Source organism: Hyperolius riggenbachi, chromosome 4 (genome assembly GCF_040937935.1).
Source record: "Hyperolius riggenbachi isolate aHypRig1 chromosome 4, aHypRig1.pri, whole genome shotgun sequence".
Taxonomy (NCBI): Eukaryota; Metazoa; Chordata; class Amphibia; order Anura; family Hyperoliidae; genus Hyperolius; species Hyperolius riggenbachi.
Genome location: NC_090649.1, coordinates 92,441,055 through 92,460,133, shown reverse-complemented (window position 1 = coordinate 92,460,133; position 19,079 = coordinate 92,441,055). Strand labels below are relative to the sequence as shown.

The following is a 19,079-nucleotide window of genomic DNA, read 5'->3' as shown; positions in this document are numbered from 1 at the left end:
AAAGCCTGATCATCAGCAACCCATAGGAGGGTGATCCCTGAAATTTATAGGAAACCTTAACATTGGATCCAAGATAAACTTTTACTCATTGCATAATTGTGTTCCTTACATATAGTTTACAGGGCCTTCCTCAAACCAAATACTTTTTTTTTTTCCGTTTTAATACTCTAATCTATATATATAAAATCGGATGTATGTGTGTGTATGTGTGTGTGTGTGTGTGTATGTGCCGCGATCACTCGAAAACTGCTTGACCGATTTGAACGAAACTTGGTATGCAGATCCCTTACTACCTGGGATGATATGTTCTGGGGGTCTCGCGGCCCCCCTGCACACGTGGGCGGAGCTACAAACAGCAAATCAGATTTCACCCAATCAAGTCAATGGAAAAAATGGAAAAGGCTGCCATTCTCGCAGTATTCAAGCCAGAGTCCCCACACTTGGCACAGTGGGTCACTTGGTGACTGAGGTTACAAATAGAGGAAAAGAGGGCGGAGCATAAAACAGCCAATCAAATTTCAGCCATTCATTTTAAATGGGAAAATATAAACTGCAGCCATTCTTAGACTGTTAATCACAGAGTTCTCAAACTTGCCACAGTTGGTCACTGGGTGAATGCGATTTAGATTCAAGAAAGTGGGTGGAACCTACAACAGCCAATCAAAATTCACCTATTGATTTTCAAGGGGAATATTTAAACTGCTGCCTTTCTTACACTTTTAATGACAGAGGCTTCAAACTTGCTACAGTCAGTCATTGGGTGACTGAAGTTCAAATTCACTAAAGGGGCAGGGCCACAAACAGCCAATCAGATTTCCTTGCTGGATAAATTGCTTCCATTCCCACATTTTTCATGCCAGGAACCTTGAAAGCTTACAAACTTGGTCATTGAGTGACTGTGTGTCCAGGTTACAAAAAGTGGGCGGAGCCAAAAACAACATTTACTGGGAAAATATAAACTGCAGCCATTCTTACACCGTTAATGGCAGGGTTCTCAAACTTTGCACAGTTGGTCACTGGGTGAATGAGATTACGATTTTGGAAGGTGGGTGGAGCCTACAACGGCCAATAAAAATTCACCTTTTGATTTTCAAAGAGAATATTTAAGCTGCTACCATTCTCTTATACTGTTAATAGCAGATGCCTCAAACCTGGTACAATTGGTCACTGGGGGACTAGGGTTCAAATTCAGAAAGGGGGCGGAGCCACAAACAGCCAGATTTGTTTATTTTTCAATGGGAATATACAAAGTATTGATATCAAGGACCCCAAAGCTGATAAACTTGATAATTGAGTAGTGACTGTATGTCAAGGTTAGAAAAAGTGTGCGGTGCCAACAACTAATTTTTTTACATGGCAGGGTTCCCAAATTTTACACAATTGGCCACTGGTGGACTGGGATGAATATTCAGAAATGTGGGTAGAGCCTACAACAGCCAATCAAAATGTACCTATTGATTTTCAAGGGGAATATTCACATTGCTACCATTCTTACACTGTTAATGGCAGAGGCCTCAAACCTGATACAGTCAGTCATTGGGTGACTGGGTCCAAATTCACTTAAGGGGTGGAGCCACAAACAGCCAATCAGATTTGTTAGATTGATTTCAGCCATTCTGTTATTGGCAGGGTTCTCAAACTTGACACAGTTGGCCACTGGGTGACTGGGACTAATATTCAGGAAAGTGGGTGGAGCCTACAGCAGCCAATCAAAATTCACCTTTTGATTTTCAAGGGGAATATTTACATTGCTGCCATTCATACACTCTTAATGGTAGAGGCCTCAAATCTGGTACAGTCAGTCACTGGGAGACTGGGTTTAACCACTTCGCCATATCTGGACGCATATATCCGTCCAGATAGGCAGTGGTGCTGCAGCCGTGTGGTGCGCGCGATCGGGCGCGCGCCCGCGCGCGCCCCCGCTGCCTCCCGCTGCCCCCCCGATCAGTGAATGGGAATATAATTCCCATTCACCGATCCAAGTCCCCGGCAGAAATACCGACGCTTTCTCATCAGAGAGCGTGGTATTTCTGCCCCCAGGAAACAACTTCTCTTCATTTTAGTTCCTAGATGCGACATCGTTCGCATCTAGGAACTTTTTGAATGTGGCCATCTTGTGGCCAAATAGTAAACTGCACCCACATACCTGAATTGAATAAAAAATACATTATTTTACATCTAAAATTGGCTATTTACCTCCCAAACTAAAATTACCCAAATACATTTTTGTATTAAAAAAAATTATAAAAAAAATTACAATTAAAAAAAAAAAACTACATAAATAGTTACCTAAGGGTCTGAACTTTTTAAATATACATGTCAAGAGAGTATCTTATTACATTTTTTAAAATTATAAGCTTGTAAATAGTGATCGACGCAAATTGAAAAAATGCACCTTTATTTCTAAATAAAATATCGGCGCCATAAATTGTGATAGGGACGTAATTTAAATGGTGTAATAAGCGGGACAAATGGGCACATAAAATACATGGGTTTTAATTACTGTAGCATGTATTAATTTTAAACTATAATGGCTAAAAACTGAGAAATAATGTTTTTTTTCCATTTCTATCTTAATCTTCCTGTTAAAATGTATTTACAGTAAAGTGGCTCTTAGCAAAATGTACTACCTAAAGAAAGCCTAATTAGTGGCGGAAAAAACGAGATATAGATAAATTAATTTTGATAAGTAGCGATAAAGTTATTAGCGAATGAATGGGAGGTGAACATTGCTTGGATGCATAAGATTTTCGAAGCTGTAGGCTGAAGTGGTTAAATTCTGAAAAGGGAGCGGGCCAAAAACAGCCAATCAGATTTGTTTAATTTCAATGGTAAAATGCAACTTATTGATGCCAAGGACCCAAAGCTCATAAAATTGGTCATTGAGTGGCTGTATGTCAAGATTACAAATAGTGGGCGGAGCCAAAAACAACTAACTTTTTTCATGGGAAAATGTAAACAGCAGCTTTTCTTACACTGTTATTGGCAGGGTTCTCAAACTTTGCACAGTTGGTCACTGGGTGACTAGGATTCATATTTGGAAAAGTAGATGGGGCCTACAAGAGCCAATCAAAATTCACCTATTGATTTTCAAGGGGAATATTGAAACTGCAGTCATTCTTACACTGTTAATGGCAGAGGCCTCAAACCTGGTACAGTTGGTCGTTAAGTGTCTGGGGTTCAAATTCAGTAAAGGGGTGGAGCCAAAAACAGCCAGATTTCTTTGCTGGATAAACTACTTCCATTCACACAATTTTGATGCCAGGAACCCAAAAGCTCACAAACTTGGTCATTGACTGACTGCGTGTCAAGGTTACAAAAAGTGGGTGGAGTTAAAAGCAGATTTTTTCTGGGAAATTGTAAACTGCAGCCTTTCTTCACTGTTAATGACAGGGTTCTCAAACTTTGCACAGCTGGTTACTGGGTGACTGGGATTAATATTCAGAAAAGTGGGTGGAGCCTAAAAATGCCAATCAGAAATTACATGTCGCTTTTCAAGGAGAATATTAAAATTGCTGCAATTCATGCACTGTTAATGGCACAAGCCTCTAACCTGGTACAGTTGGTAATTGGGTCACTGGGGTTCAAATTCAGAAAAGGGGACAGAGCCACAAACAGTAAATCAGATTTCTTTCATTTCATGTGAAAATACAAATTATTGATGCCAAGGACCCGAAAGCTCACAAACTTTGTCACTGATTGACTGTGTGTCCCTATTACAAACAGGGAGTGGAGCCAAAACCAAATTTCACTGGGAAAGTGTAAACTGCAGCCATTTTTACACTGTTTATGGCAGGGTTCCCAAACTTTGCCCAAATTAATATTCAGGGAAGTGGGTGGAGCCTATAATAGCCAATCAAAATTCACCTGTTGATTTTCAAGTGGAATATTTAAATTGCTGCCATTTTTTACACTGTTAATAGCAGAGGCCTCAAACCTGCTACAGTTGGTCATTGGAAGACTGGGGTTCAAATGCTGGAGAGGGAGTGAAGCCACAAACAGCCAATCTGATTTGTTTAATTTCTATTGGAATATACAAATTATTGATGCCAAGGACCCCAAAGCTCCCAAACTTAGTCCTTTAGTGTTTGTGCGTTAGAGTTAGAAAGTGGGCGGAGCCAACACCAGTCAAATACATTCCCGGGCAATGCCGGATCATCAGTGGGTGGAGACAAATACAAATTTCACTGGGAAAATGTAAACTGCAGCCATTCTTACACTGTTAATGGCAGGGTTCTTAACCACTTCGCCATATCTGGACGCATATATCCGTCCAGATAGGCAGTGGTGCTGCAGCCGTGTGTTGCGCGCGATCGGGCGCGCGCCCGCGCGCGCCCCCGCTACCTCCCGCTGCCCCCCCGATCAGTGAATGGGAATATAATTCCCATTCACCGATCCAAGTCCCCGGCAGAAATACCGACGCTTTCTCATCAGAGAGCGTGGTATTTCTGCCCCCAGGAAACAACTTCTCTTCATTTTAGTTCCTAGATGCGACATCGTTCGCATCTAGGAACTTTTTGAATGTGGCCATCTTGTGGCCAAATAGTAAACTGCACCCACATACCTGTATTGAATAAAAAATACATTATTTTACATCTAAAATTGGCTATTTACCTCCCAAACTAAAATTACCCAAATACATTTTTGTATTAAAAAAAATAATAAAAAAAATTACAATTAAAAAAAAAAAAACTACATAAATAGTTACCTAAGGGTCTGAACTTTTTAAATATACATGTCAAGAGAGTATCTTATTACATTTTTTAAAATTATAAGCTTGTAAATAGTGATCGACGCAAATTGAAAAAATGCACCTTTATTTCTAAATAAAATATCGGCGCCATAAATTGTGATAGGGACGTAATTTAAATGGTGTAATAAGCGGGACAAATGGGCACATAAAATGCATGGGTTTTAATTACTGTAGCATGTATTAATTTTAAACTATAATGGCTAAAAACTGAGAAATAATGTTTTTTTTCCATTTCTATCTTAATCTTCCTGTTAAAATGTATTTACAGTAAAGTGGCTCTTAGCAAAATGTACTACCTAAAGAAAGCCTAATTAGTGGCGGAAAAAACGAGATATAGATCAATTAATTTTGATAAGTAGCGATAAAGTTATTAGCGAATGAATGGGAGGTGAACATTGCTTGGATGCATAAGATTTTCGAAGCTGTAGGCTGAAGTGGTTAAACTTTGCACAGTTGGTCACTGGGTGACTGGGATTAATATTCAGAAAAGTGGGTGGAGCCTACACAACTACAAACTTCACCTATTGCTTTTCAAGGGGAATATTTAATTGCTGCCATTCTTGCACTGTTAATGGCACAAACCTGGTACAGTTGGTTATTGGGTGACTGGGGTTCAAATTCAGAAAAGGGGGTGGAGCCACAAACAGCCACTCAGATTTTTTTCCTTTCAATGCAAATTATTGATACCAAAGACAGCAAAGCTCACAAACTTGGTCATTGAGTAATTGTGTGTTAGGGTTAGAAAAAGTATACGGAGCCAACACCAGCCAAATACATACCAGGGCAACGCCGGGCAATCAGCTAGTTCCCTATAAACTAAACAAGCCTCACTCACAGCTCAAAGTGCCTTGGCACTCCATGTAGCAAGGGCTTATGGGAGCTCAGTCTGGGCAGGAGGAGGAGGAGGTTACTAGCCAGAGATTTCAGAGGCAGAGGGAAGGAGGGAGGAGGAGGGGGGAGTGAGCTGAGGGCTGGAGATGCAGATCAGCTTGCCTGTGTGTAATGAAGACAGAATATGGCCGCTCTCATTGTATCACAGAAATAAATAAACATAAACAGTTGAAGCTGTTTGCAGCTGGATTGTTGTGTAAACTATTTAAACTTTAGATAATATATATATAGACAAGTTACCTGTCATAGTTCGTTTTTCATCTCGGATCCACTTTAAGTGCGAGGGATATGGAGGCTGCCATATTTATTTCCTTTGAAATAATGCTGGCTGTTCTGCTGATCTTTCATGCATCAGTAGTGTCTAAATCACACACCTGAAACAAGCATGCGGCTAAGCCAGTCAGAGTTCAGTCAGAAACATCTGATCTGCTTCTAGATCAGATTATTTTACAATGGGCAAACACTAACTGAATAATTTATAAATGAATATTGTTAAAAAAAAACAACAATTTTATTAATGATTATTTTGGTTACAGTTCCCCTTTAACAAACTGCAAATGTATTTTCAAGCAACAATAACGGACATACCAGCATAGGTGGATGGTGGGTGATGGGTGACCAGGGAAGCCTGATGGCTGTTTTGTGCCTATACAGCCTCGGAAGCTGAATGATGCGAAAAGGCAGTTAGGCTTCCCCAGGGTGTGAAACGGCCATCAGGCCGCCCTATGGTGCGAAATGGCCGTCAGGCTTCCCTGTTCACCCATAAATATGATCTAACTAAACCAGAGGAAGGATCATTTTGACCTTAAGTTCACTATTACATGTGCCATAGTATTTACTCACTTTGCAGTGATAAGAACCCCAGCACTGCCTGCGTACTTGGAGGAACCCTCCCTGGCACCCTCGCTAATTTCGTTTCTTTGGGCAAGAGGCAGTGGTGTACCTAGGGCATTTGACACCCGGTGCTGGGTATTATACGACACCCCATCCCCCCCCCAAAAAAGTAAAGGGGCAAAAAACATGCAGCAAAAAAATGGGCGTGGCCATGACCGGATGAGGGCAGAGCTAACTGTAATTTAACGTGAACCCGGATGAGAGTGATATGGAGGCTGCCATATTTATTTCCTTTTAAACAATACTAGTTGCCCTGCTGATCTATTTGGCTGCAGTAGAGAACTGAATCACACCAGAAACAAGCATGCTTGTTCAGGGTCTATGGTTGAAAGAATTAGAGGCAGAGGACCAGCACGGCAGCCAGGCAACTGATATTGCTTAAAAGGAGATAACTATGGCAGCCTCAATATTATTCTCACCTCGGGTTCCCTTTAAAAGTGCAACGCAAAGACAGTGGACCCAAGTTTTGGTGACCCTTTCCCCAGAAAATTCATATACTTGTGCAGGTTTTCTCAAGAAAATAAATGTAATGTGTGCAGATTTGCCCAGAGAATACGTTCAATCATGTCGGCAGATTTGCCTAGAAAATACATGTAATCATGTCGGCAGATTTGCCTAGAAAATACATGCAATCATGTCAGCAGATTTGCCCAGAAAATACATGCAATCATGTCGGCAAATTTGCCCAGAAAATACATGCAATCATGTAGCAGATTTGACCAGAAAATACATGCAAACGTGTGGCAGACCAGTCCAGAAAACACTTCAATCGTGTAACAGACCTGGCCAGAACATAAACGCTACCCCTGGCTGCTAATATAAATTAAAAAAAAAATATGTACTCACCTGCAGCAGAGCTCCTGTTCCGTCCTTTCGTCCGGTGCGCAGCTCCCTCGATCCTCTGCAGCCAGCAACTGAAACTCCCAAAGTCTCCAGAGCAGGGCTTCAGACATTTTACTATAGCCCTGCTCTGCCGCTGCAGTGATCTGACACGGCATCTATTAGATGCCGAAAGTCAGTTCACGCTGAGGGATGCTTGGAGAATTTTAGGGGGTGCTTCAGCACCCAAAGCACCCCCCCCCCCCCGGTGCCACCACTGCCCCCAGTATAGGTAGCTAGCAGTTGCCCCCAGTATGGGTAGCTAGTTGCCCCCAGAGAAGGTACTATAGTTGCCCCAATATAGCTAGTATAGTTGCCCCCAGGATAGGCAGCATAGCTGCTGCCCCCAGTGTAGCTAGTATAGTGGCCCCGTACAGCTGCCTTCCAGTATAGGTAGTATAGTGGCCCACAGTTTAGATAGTATAGTTGCCCCCAGTGTAGCCTCCATTGAGGCTGGTATGGTGCCCCCCCCCCCCCCAGTATAGGTAATATAGTGGCCCCCATAGTTGCGCCCAGTATAGCTAGTATAGTGACCCCAAGTTTAGGTAGTATAGTGGCCCCCAGTTTACATAGTATAGTGGCCCCCAGTTTAGGTAGTATAGTGGCCCCCAGTTTAGGTAGTATAGTGGCCCCCCGTTTAGCTGCCCCCAGTATAGTGGCCCCCAGTTTAGCTGCCCCCAGTATAGTGGCCCCCAGTTTAGCTGCCCCCAGTATAGTGGCCCCCAGTTTAGGTAGTATAGTGGCCCCCAGTTTAGGTAGTATAGTGGCCCCCCGTTTAGCTGCCCCCAGTATAGTGGCCCCAGTATAGCTAGTATAGTGGCCCCAAGTTTAGGTAGTATAGTGACCCCCAGTTTAGGTAGTATAGTGGCCCCCAGTTTAGGTAGTATAGTGGCCTCCAGTTTAGGTAGTATAGTTGCCCCCAGTTTAGCTGCCCCCAGTATAGTGGCCTCCAGTTTAGGTAGTATAGTGGCCCCCAGTTTAGCTGCCCCAGTATAGTGGCCCCCAGTTTAGGTAGTATAGTGGCCCCCAGTTTAGCTGCCCCCAGTATAGTGGCCCCCAGTTTAGGTAGTATAGTGGCCCACAGTTTAGCTGCCCCCAGTATAGTGGCCCCCAGTTTAGGTAGTATGTTACTGCTAAGGTAGACATGTTACTGCCACCTGCAGATGGGAAATCTAGAATATTCATAAGTATTTATTTTCAGATATTTTTGTTCCCTTTTAATAAATGAATGAAACGTGAATTAACCCCACCAACTCCTATAAAAGTCAATGCAAAGTCATACTGCACTTAATGACATCTCTGCATTTCTGCTCTGCCAGGTTCAATGTGCGAGAGTTCTACTTCAATGAGAAAGAGCTTCAGTCTGAGAAGGATGAAATCATTAAGCTGGAGGCAGATAAGAAGCAGCAGTATGTGAGTAATGGGCACAGATGTATGCAGGTTGTGTATAGATGACCAGACAACACTCACAGGGCCGGATTTAGGCCAAGGCCACCAAGGCCATGGCCTAGGGAACCACAGGAGCAAGGGCACCAAGGCAGGAGGCTAAACTGTTGCAGCATTTGCAAGCTTGCAAATTCTGCAGTGCAGGGAGATCAGGCGAGCGCCTGTCGCGGTACTCTGCTGCCAGCCACCTGTGCACCGGCCACCCTGCTCACTCTGCACGTTGGCGTTGTGGCTGGCTGCTATGGACTTGGGCAGTATTGCAGAGTTACAAGTGGAGGATGTGGAATGGTAGCCGCCAGTCACTCACATCTCCGCTCGTCTCCAGTGTAGAAGCTTCCTCTTCCCGTCTGACACGCTGGTAACATGCTGGCAAGTCACAAGTGAGAGATGCTGGTTGGAGGGACATGTGTACACCAGAGGCTGATGGAGACTGAGGGGAAGAGGAAGCTTCTGCGCTGGAGACGAGTGGAGAGGTGACACTGATGGCTACTGTGGTGCGGAGGAGAGCTGGCTACTTATACTGAAAGGTGGGAGCCGAAAAGGGAAGGATTAAGGGAGTCACCTAGCTACCTATACTAGAGGGAAAGGGGGAGGAGTTATCTGGCTACCTATACTGCAGGGGGGCGGCCGTTGACAGTGGCCTAGGGCGGTAAAGATTACAAATCCGGCCCTGAACACTCATGTACAGTTTGCAGTCAGGTTCTGTAGGGATGAGTGAGATTGGTCTTGTAAAAAGCGAAATCGTCCTGCAGTGTGCTTCATTCGGGGTGTATAAGCAGGGGTTAACTGACCTAGGCCACCGCCTGCTTTCTGATGCGCTCCACGCTGCTCTCCATGTTCTGACACTTCCACCTTCACAGCGGAAGTTCTGGTTTAGAACACGGAAGATGAAGAGCATCGTGGAGCGCATCAGAAGAGGGTCAGTGGCCTAGGTGACTTAAAGTAAACCAAGCACCATTTTTAGCACCCAAGGCATCTCAATAGCACATTAAATATGCATGCCAACGGTGTGGCTAAAAATGACATTTTACCTCTTCTTTTTACATTGAAAAGTTGAGCAGACCGTTTTACTACCCTATTTCCACGGATTGCCCGATGTTTCAGGCAAGGGCTGATGTCATTATTTTATTCTGCACATTAGCAGAGAGCAAACAATAGCTTTAATCAACAGGGGGTGGGTAGATAGAATACTGTGCTTCAAAAGGTTTACAGAAGTCACAGATTCTATCTTCACACCTTCCCCTAGATAAATAATGGGCAGCTAGAAGGGGAGGGGGGGGGGGGACATGGCAGCTCCTATAGCTATTAGAAACCAGGAAAAATGTGGTTGCCTTTAACTCCTGCTTTCACAGCTGGGACCCCCCACTCACTCCAGGATGATTATGCTTTTTGTGAAATCGATCTTGCTCATTCCTAATGTTCAGTTTCTCATTGGACTCGTGAGATATGAAGCAATCTTCCTTCCATCGAATAGAGAGTCTGTAATACCCAACACTAGTTCTGTATTTGCATATTTGAGGCTTCAGAATTTAGGGCCCGTTGTCACTAGGGCGATTAGCAGATGATTCCCACTAATCACGGAAGAATCACCTGCTAATTGCTGAATCGCTGGTACAATAGAAACCTAATGGCAGTGAACTCACTGCCACGATTGCTGCTGATTGCGGGTGTTTCGTAATTAACGGCAATCGTGAAACGTGTTACCTGCAGCATTTTGGCACCATTCTAGAGCGATTCGGTACAGTGCTTATTAAATCGCTGATTGCAATCATTGGGAACCGCAGGAGTGTACAATGATTTTACCGTGCTAATCGCGGTAAAATCACCCACACAAAACGGTATCGCTAAGTGCTACTGTTTTGCGCTATTACCCTCACCACCTTTAGGCCTCATTCACATTGCGTTCTGCTCACTTGGCCATTCGCGTTGGCCGTTTTGGGATGTTTTTTTCTCCTCCCGGTGCTTGGGTGGGCGATTAGTTTTTGTGCAAAAAAGCGCTCTAAACGCTTTTCCCCAGCGGTTTTTTAATTCACTCCCTGACGCAAGTCAGGAAGTGAACTCTTTGACCCCGGAAAATAAAAAATACAATGTATTTATTCTTAAAAACGAGAACGTAATCGCTGCCCAAAGCGATTTTGTGAGCGTTTTGCGGTTTTTCCTATACCTTCCATTAAGGCGGAATCGCCCCGAAAATGGTCTGCACACCGCTTTGCTGTCCGCCCAGCGCATGACCCGCGCTGATATGAATACTCTCATAAACATTCAATGCATAAGCGATCAGGGGGCGTCTTTAAAAAGCGCACGCGGGTAAAAAAAATTGAGAAAACACCTGCAGTGTGAACGAGCCCTTACTGAGAAGCTGATCAGTGTTAAAAGCCAAGGACATTTCCAGGGACACATTTTAACGTGAGAAATGAGGCACAGCTGCTGAGCGAGTTTTCAGTCCAATGCTCTGCACTGAGATTAGATTTTGTTTTGCAGGGCCCTCTCCTGCGCTGGTTGAAAGTGAACTTCAGTGAAGCCTTCATTGCCTGGATCCATATAAAAGCCCTGCGGGTGTTTGTGGAATCTGTCCTCAGGTGAGAGGAAAGACAGAAGATCGGTATACACGTTTCTTATGCATCCCATGATGGTGACATCATACCTCTCCTTACAGCAACTCCCTCACCCTCTTCTCTCCAGTGATGTCCAAATATATTCCCCATCCCCATAGGAATAAGGCCCATACCCACTACCCGATTTTGCCGATGATCTTTCTGGGGAAATTTCTGCAATCTTGCGACGATAGGCACACAGATTACACGAATGATGCTTGCAACAACATGGCTACAACAACCGCCATGGCAGAACTGATCTTTAAAGGGAACCTTAACTGAAAGGGATATGGATGTTTCCTTTTAAACAATACAAGTTGCTTGACAGTGCTGCTGATCTCTTTGGCTGCAGTAGTGGCTGAATCACACACCTGAAACAAGCATGCAGCTAATCCAGTACAGTAATCATAGCACCTGATCTGCATGCTTGTTCACGGGCTGTGGCTAAAAGTATTAAAAGATACCCAAGGTGACGTGTGACATGATGAGATAGACATGGGTATGTACAGTGCCAAGCAAACTAATAACTATGCTGTGTTCCTTTTTTTTTTCTTTCTTTGCCTGAAAGAGTTAAATATCAGGTATGTAAGTGGCTGACTCAGTCCAGACAGGAAGTGACTACGGTGTGACCCTCGCTGATAAGAAATTCCAACTATAAAACAATTTCCTAGCAGAAAATGGCTTCTGAAAGCAGGAAAGAGAGAAAAAGGGTCAATGGTTCATGGATTCTAGCTCTGGCATATTTCAATGACACATTGAGAAAAAACAATAAAACAGTTAAAACTTAAAAAGTAGATTTAAACATAAAATAAAACTGTGGAATATCTTAAAAAGTCATTTTTAGGAGAAGGAAGATAGATACAATCTTTTCTTTCATTAGTTTATTTTCGTTTCGGGTGTCCTTTAAGAGACACAGGATCAGCAGGAGAGTCAGCCAACTGGTATTATTTTAAAAGGAAAAATCCATAAACTTCTCAGTTTAGGTTCCCTTTAAAAACCCTGATGACTCCCATGCAAAGTACCACGATCCCTTGAACTCTCGTTTGCGCCCATCGCATGACGTCATGTATACCAACCTGCAGGGAAATGGATCGCTTGTCCTCAGGGGATGTCACTGTCATCCATCTTCCTGTGTCATTGAGTATTCAGCGCACATATACAGTATATTGTATATGTTTATTTCATGATAGAAGTTCTTGAGGTAAATCAGCCCCCCAAGTAGAATTGCTTACGTCTCACAATGTAATGCAAACCCCTCTGAACTGTTTTGTGTCTCAGGTACGGCTTGCCAGTGAATTTCCAGGCAGTGATATTGCAGCCCAACAAAAAATCCATGAAGCGATTGCGAGATGTACTCAATGCCATTTTCAGACACTTGGATGAGGCAGCTGCTGCCAACGTTAAGGATGTAAGTATGGATCAGAAGGGTGCATGTGGGAGGTATGAAAGACCAAAGAGGTCTAACTGGAAATACACATTTATACTCTGGAAAGCCAAATAAATGTAGCGTTCACAAAGAGTGAAGAGGAAACATTAACGTTTAACTAAATATACTTTCACACTGCATCTGATGGTGCAACAGACAAGATAATCACATATTGCAAAGACACATTCACATCTGCACGTTAGTGGCGTGGTGCGTCAGATTCCATCTGATTGACTTGCAGCATGCTGTTCGTTTACTGAACGACATGTGCGATCACAGTTGCAGTGAAGCATATTTGTGTACCATTTGTTTCACTGTATGCATCACACCCGAAACACATGGTGAGACTTTTCAACACTGTTGCAATTCGGTCCTAGATTTCAGAATACATTTACTGCAAAAAAAAAATTACTAGTAGTTTAAATGACATTCACACACAACGATATTCCAAAAAAGTAATTAAAACTTTTCAGTGCGCAAGTGGCATTTCACCACACAAGCATGCATGCCCTGAATCAATGTTGTTTGAACGACATTGTAGACATGTGGCCGACAGCATGATATCTGCCCAAAATTCGTCGCAAATGTTCCACCAGTTGGATCGGGCAGAATACCAAATAGTGGTCGCTCGTGGTAGTCTAACATCTTTCGGTTACATTATTTATAACGACTGTCGTCCGATATGCCATCTGTCATTTGTTTTAAACAACATTTATCTGATGTGTGTATATAGCGTTAGAGCACAGGTGTCAAACCCAAGGCCAGTGGGCCGAATGTGGCCCTACTTGCTATTTTATGTGGCCCTTGAGAGCTTCAAATGTGCGTCACTGTAACCAGTGAACCACAGTACACTGACTTCCCATCCAGAGGATGAGTGTCTCTGGTTGGAACATTGGCAGTTTGAGTCTGGGTGTAGCAATTTTCCATGGAATCCCCCTGCAAAATTAGAATGTGCACCCCATCTGGGATTTAAATCCCCCTGTGTACTGATAAAAAAAAAAACACACACCTTTCCCACAGACACCCTTTCCCCACCTAACAAAGTAGTGGAGCAGTGTAATATTCCCTGCTCCAGCGCTGCGTTGTGTCTCTTCTGTTGTTCCCAGCAGCTGCACACTTTATACTTCTATAACTCTAGCTCCTGATCACGTGACATGCAGAGACAGAGGTATGCAGCATAGAATATGTGTCTGTCAGTAACTTCAAAGGAGACCCGAAGGAGCACTAGAGCAGGTAAATATTATATTGCTCATTGGGCTACTCTGAGGGAGGGGGAGGATTAGGGATCTATGCCCCCCATGGTCACTATAGTACACCACTTTGACACCTCAATAAATGTTAACCACTTCGGTACCAGCAGCCTCTGCCCCCTTAAGGACCAGAGGCTCCTGGTACGCTAAAACGCCGCATTCCGACGAATGGCCACAATAATCCGCCACGCCGCTCTGTCCCCGCCGCAGGCTGCTCTCTCTGCCATCTCTATGACGGCAGAGCGCTGTGCGCCGGTCAGGAGCCGCTTTCATTGGCTCCTGACCCTGTCACTCAATGTAAGCCAATGTGATTGGCTTACAGTAATGACAGGGCCAGGAGCCAATTAAAACGGCTCCTGCCCGGCTCACAGTGCTCTGCCGTCATAGAGGCGGCAGGGCAGCACATTGCGGCAGGTAGAGAGCGGCGGGAACACGCAGTGAATGTGACGTAGAGTTTACGTCCGGTCAAAACCGCAGCACCACCCGCCCGCCCGCCGTAGATTTAAACTGCGTCGGTACGCAAAAAGTTAAATCTTAATATACAATTAGGCCCGTGACTTAAAGTGAACGCAAGATGGGCAGATGGGACACAGAGGTATGTTCTCTGCCTCATGACATGCCTCTGTGTCCCCCAGACGCCCCTCTCTGCCCCCCCACCCCCACGCTATAGCTCCCCCGAGATTAGCGACAATATTTGTTGCTATCTCTGAGGTAAACACAAGGAGAGGGATTCCCTTTTCAAAACACCCGCCGGGGGCATTCCTGCAGGGTTTCCAGAGCTGCCATTGGGCAGCTTTCTCCTGGCCGCACCCCATGCTGCTCCCCCGTACGCTGTGAGAGACACACAGTCTCTCCTTGCAACGTTGTGACCAATAGGTCATGCAAGTGAAAGTGGATCAGTGCGGCCCACAGGAGCGGCGGGGCGCAGCGTTTTTTGCAGCTACCTGATACGCTTAGCCCTGCGAATCAAGTAGCCTATTTTTTCTTTTTTTTTAGCCCACCTCATGCTCTCTTTAAACTACATTGTAGATTGTGGCCCTTTAAGTGATTGAGTTTGACACCCCTGCTTTAGAAGCATAATATTAGCAGTCCAGCTAGGCAACTTGCATTGTTTAACTACTTTCGCCTCCTGGATGTAGAAGCTACGTCCAGGAGGCCATGTGCGCTCCCGTGGCCGATCGCACACGTGCACGCGCGCTCCCGGCCCGCAGTTCGTTAGCCAGGGAATCAGTAAATCGGGCCATGGTGCCAGATCACTGATTCCTCTCCCCCGCAGAAAAAGCGACAGCTTCTCTCTGAAGATTTGTTTTTTCTTCTTCCTACGTCCCCCTAAGCGTACATGTTACGCTTAGAGTGACGTCATTGTAAATAAACTCATGGCTGCCATCTTGTGGCCAAAAAGTAAAACTACATCCAAATGTCAAAAAATTAAATAAAAATACACATTTATTTACAAAAAATAAATAAATTATATATTATTTCCATCCCACCCTCCCAAAAATACCCACATAAAATGTTTAATTAAAAAAAAAAAAAATATTTACCTAAGGGTCCAAACTTTTTAAATATCTATGTAAAGATGAAATATTTCTATTTTTTTATTATAAGCTTGTAAATAGTGATGGTTGCAAAACGGAAAAAAGGCACTTTTATTTTCAAATAAAATATTGTCGCCATACATTGTGATAGGGACATAATTTAAACGCTGTAATAACCGGGACAAATACAATACGTGGGTTTTAATTATGGAGGCATGTATTATTTTAAAACTATAATGGCCGAAAACTGAGAAATAATGCTTTTTTTCATTTTTTTTCTTATTCTTCCTGTTAAAATGCATTTACAGTAAAGTGGCTCTTAGCAAAATGTACCCCCCAAAGAAAGCCTAATTGGTGGTGAAAAAAACGAGATATAGATCAGTTCATTGTAGTGATAAAGTTATAGGCTAATGAATGGGAGGTGAACATTGCTCGGATGCATAAAGTGAAAACGACTGAGGGCTGAAGTGGTTAAAAGGAATAATTATGGGAGACTACGTATCCCTCTCAATTCCTATAAAAAAAAAAAAAAAAAAAGAGAATGAAAGGGTGATCGTAATGTAACATGTATGAAGCAGAGGCCACAACAGCCTTTTTTCATCAATGTACAAATAACCTTTAATTCATGCACACTCTTTTTCATGATAAGGTTTGTGTAGTAACTGCAGCTGATGTGTTCACAGGTGAACATGGACATCCCTGGCTTACAGCTGAGCACCCAGGAATATTACCCATACGTCTGTTTCAAGATTGACCTGGGCAGCCTGGACTTTGACTCGTAGTGCTGAGGCACCTGCACGGTCCAGAACCTGCAGAGAATAGTGAATTCTGTAGTGACCATCCGTCTTGTTACACTGTCTAGCCTGTTGTGGAGGGGAGGGGTACAATCCTCCTCTGATCTGTAATCACTCTCTGTAAAAAAGCCAGAAAACCCTGTGATCACTGTCCCCGCCCATTACAGAGACTTAGCTGCACAGTATTTATAATATGTAAATTATGTTATGTGAACATTTCCCTATGCTTGGTAGGTAGAGAATCTCTGCCTGTAATGGAAATAAAGTATTGTATATGTATACCACAGTGCTTGGTTGTTTTATTGCACATGTGCCCCGCCCCCCTCCTCTCCACCCACCACACAGAAGCTCCAATCATCTGGCGACATCATAGTGCATGAGCACTGTACAGACACACCCTTTGCCCATAGCCGAGCAGCTTCTGCTGCTCAGTGGAGAGGATAAGAAGGATGATGGGGCGACACATGAGCGAGCATCGGCCAGGTAAGTAGGAGCACAAGGTTGTTTGGAAGATTGCTGAACACTGTGGGGGCTGCTGTACACATGCTGCATTCTGGGCAGAGACAGCTCCGAATGACTGCTTCGGCCGAGGGTTTGCACTGGAAATGGGAATGTCTGTTGCGATAACTCAACGGATGTTACTGACCTGCATGATAATTAACAGGCAAGTTTTTTTCTTTAAAGTGTAACTGTCGGGCATAAAATCAATTCTTTATTTTTATCTGGTAAACAAGTAAAGATGCTAGCCAGGCAATCCAAAAGTTAAAATCACTATTACTTTTCTTCTCCATAAATCATCTTTCCCCAGTTTCTGTGGCTCTTATTTGGTTCATCTGCTGCACAAAGGAAGTTGCAGGGCATGCTGGGTTGTCTTTTTTTTTTTTTTTTTTGCTTCCTTACTATCCCCTCAGACTTAACTAATGCAGCCTGATTGGCTGAAGCCTCTTTCCCTCGTTTTCCCCTCCCACATCTCTGTTCATCTCTTATTGGCTTATATTTCTCATGCTTCTCAAGCTAAACAGTCACACAATGACAATGTACTTTCTATTGTAGAGCTGGGTGGGAATGTCTGAAGACTGTGTTTGCATTGGCCACCCTCCTCCCAGAGTAAGGGAGGAAATTACATCAGTATTGGCTTCACCCAGAGGGCATTAAGATGGCAAATGCCTGAAACAGAATTCTCTTTATTTACTATATAAAAGTCAGGGGTCGAGTCGGGCGTGAATGCGGGGGTGCCTGCTTTTTTTCAGAGGGTGGACGTCGTCAACCCTGGCATGTGTGGAGGGAGACGGCTCCCCCCTTCCCTCACCTTGGGGCTCCCCCTCTTATGCTCTCCCCTCCAGAACTAAAATTTGCAGCGGCTGACAGCGGGCGGGACTTACCTCTTCCTCGATCCGAGCGCCGGGTAAGATCTGCGTGCCGCTGCTCTGGTCTAGACGAGACCAGACTAACGGCAGTGGAGTGCTCCCTCTCGCGCTGGAACGAGGAAGAGGTAAGTCCCGCCCGCTGCCAGCCGCCCGCACATTTTAGTTCTGGAGGGGAGAGTGAAGAAGGTGAGGGAGGGGGGGAGACATGCCCCCTTCCCCACCGCTGTGCCCACAGCTCCCCTTTACTGCGCTGCTCCCCTCCTGCTGCGGGGACACCTGGCTACCTATTCTGGGGATATATACCCCTGACTACATATACTGGGGACTACTATACCCCTGGCTACATATACTAGGCACCTATACCTCTGGCTACATATACTGGGGACTACTATACTCATGGCTACTTATACTGGGGAACCTATACCCCTGGCTACATATACTGGGGACATATACCTCTGGCTACTATACTCCTGACTACATATACTGGGCACCTATACCCGTGGCTACATATACTGGGAACCTATACCTCTGGCTACATATACTGGGGACTGCTATACCCCTGACTACATATACTGGGCACCTATACCTCTGGCTACATATACTGGGGACTACAATACTCATGGCTACGTATACTGGTGACACCTATAGACCTGGCTACCTATGCTGGGGGTACCTATTTTGGGGGAACTGCTGTCAGATTATCTGCATTTTTGTGGAACCACTGTTAACAGACTAAGTGTATGTTGGGGAACAGCTGCCAGATTATGTGTAGGTTAGGGGATTGGCTGGTGCCAGATTACATGTATTTTGGGGAACTGCTGCCAGATTGTGTATGTTTGGGGGACCACTGCTGCCAGATTACCGGTATATGTATTTTGGGTGTTACGTGTATTGTGGGTGATCCGCTGCCAGGTTTCACGTATTTTGGGGAACTGCTTCCAAATTATGTATATGTTGGGGGAACTGCTGCTGCCACATTGTCTATTTTGGGGGAACCACTGCCATATAATCTGTATTTTGGAGGAACTTCTACCAGATTACTTGTCTTTTTGGTGAAATGCTGTCAGATTACATCTATTTTTGGGGGGGACACTATGGCAGAGCTTAAAGTTCCCCGGCAGACCTTTAAAGAAAACCTGAACTGAAAATTAAAAGTCAAAATAAACATACACAAGTCATACTTACCTCCTGTGTAGTCTACTCCTCAATCTCTTTTTCCTCTCCCGCATCCTGTTTGCCCACGTGAT

The 19,079-nt window shown here is 44.2% G+C and overlaps 1 protein-coding gene across 2 annotated transcripts in view; it reads left to right on the top strand.

Moving 5' to 3' along the window:
- The window catches only part of ATP6V1C2 (ATPase H+ transporting V1 subunit C2), a 94,927-nt gene extending 78,183 nt beyond the window's left edge, over positions 1–16,744 (top strand). For both annotated transcript variants that reach the window (XM_068279092.1, XM_068279093.1), the window contains 4 exons: positions 8,737–8,830; positions 11,345–11,442; positions 12,736–12,865; positions 16,355–16,744. In XM_068279092.1, coding sequence (XP_068135193.1) covers positions 8,737–8,830; positions 11,345–11,442; positions 12,736–12,865; positions 16,355–16,453 — 421 coding nt within the window. In that variant the 3' untranslated portion in view covers positions 16,454–16,744. The remainder of the gene's footprint in view (positions 1–8,736; positions 8,831–11,344; positions 11,443–12,735; positions 12,866–16,354) is intronic.
- Positions 16,745–19,079: the final 2,335 nt, after the last annotated feature.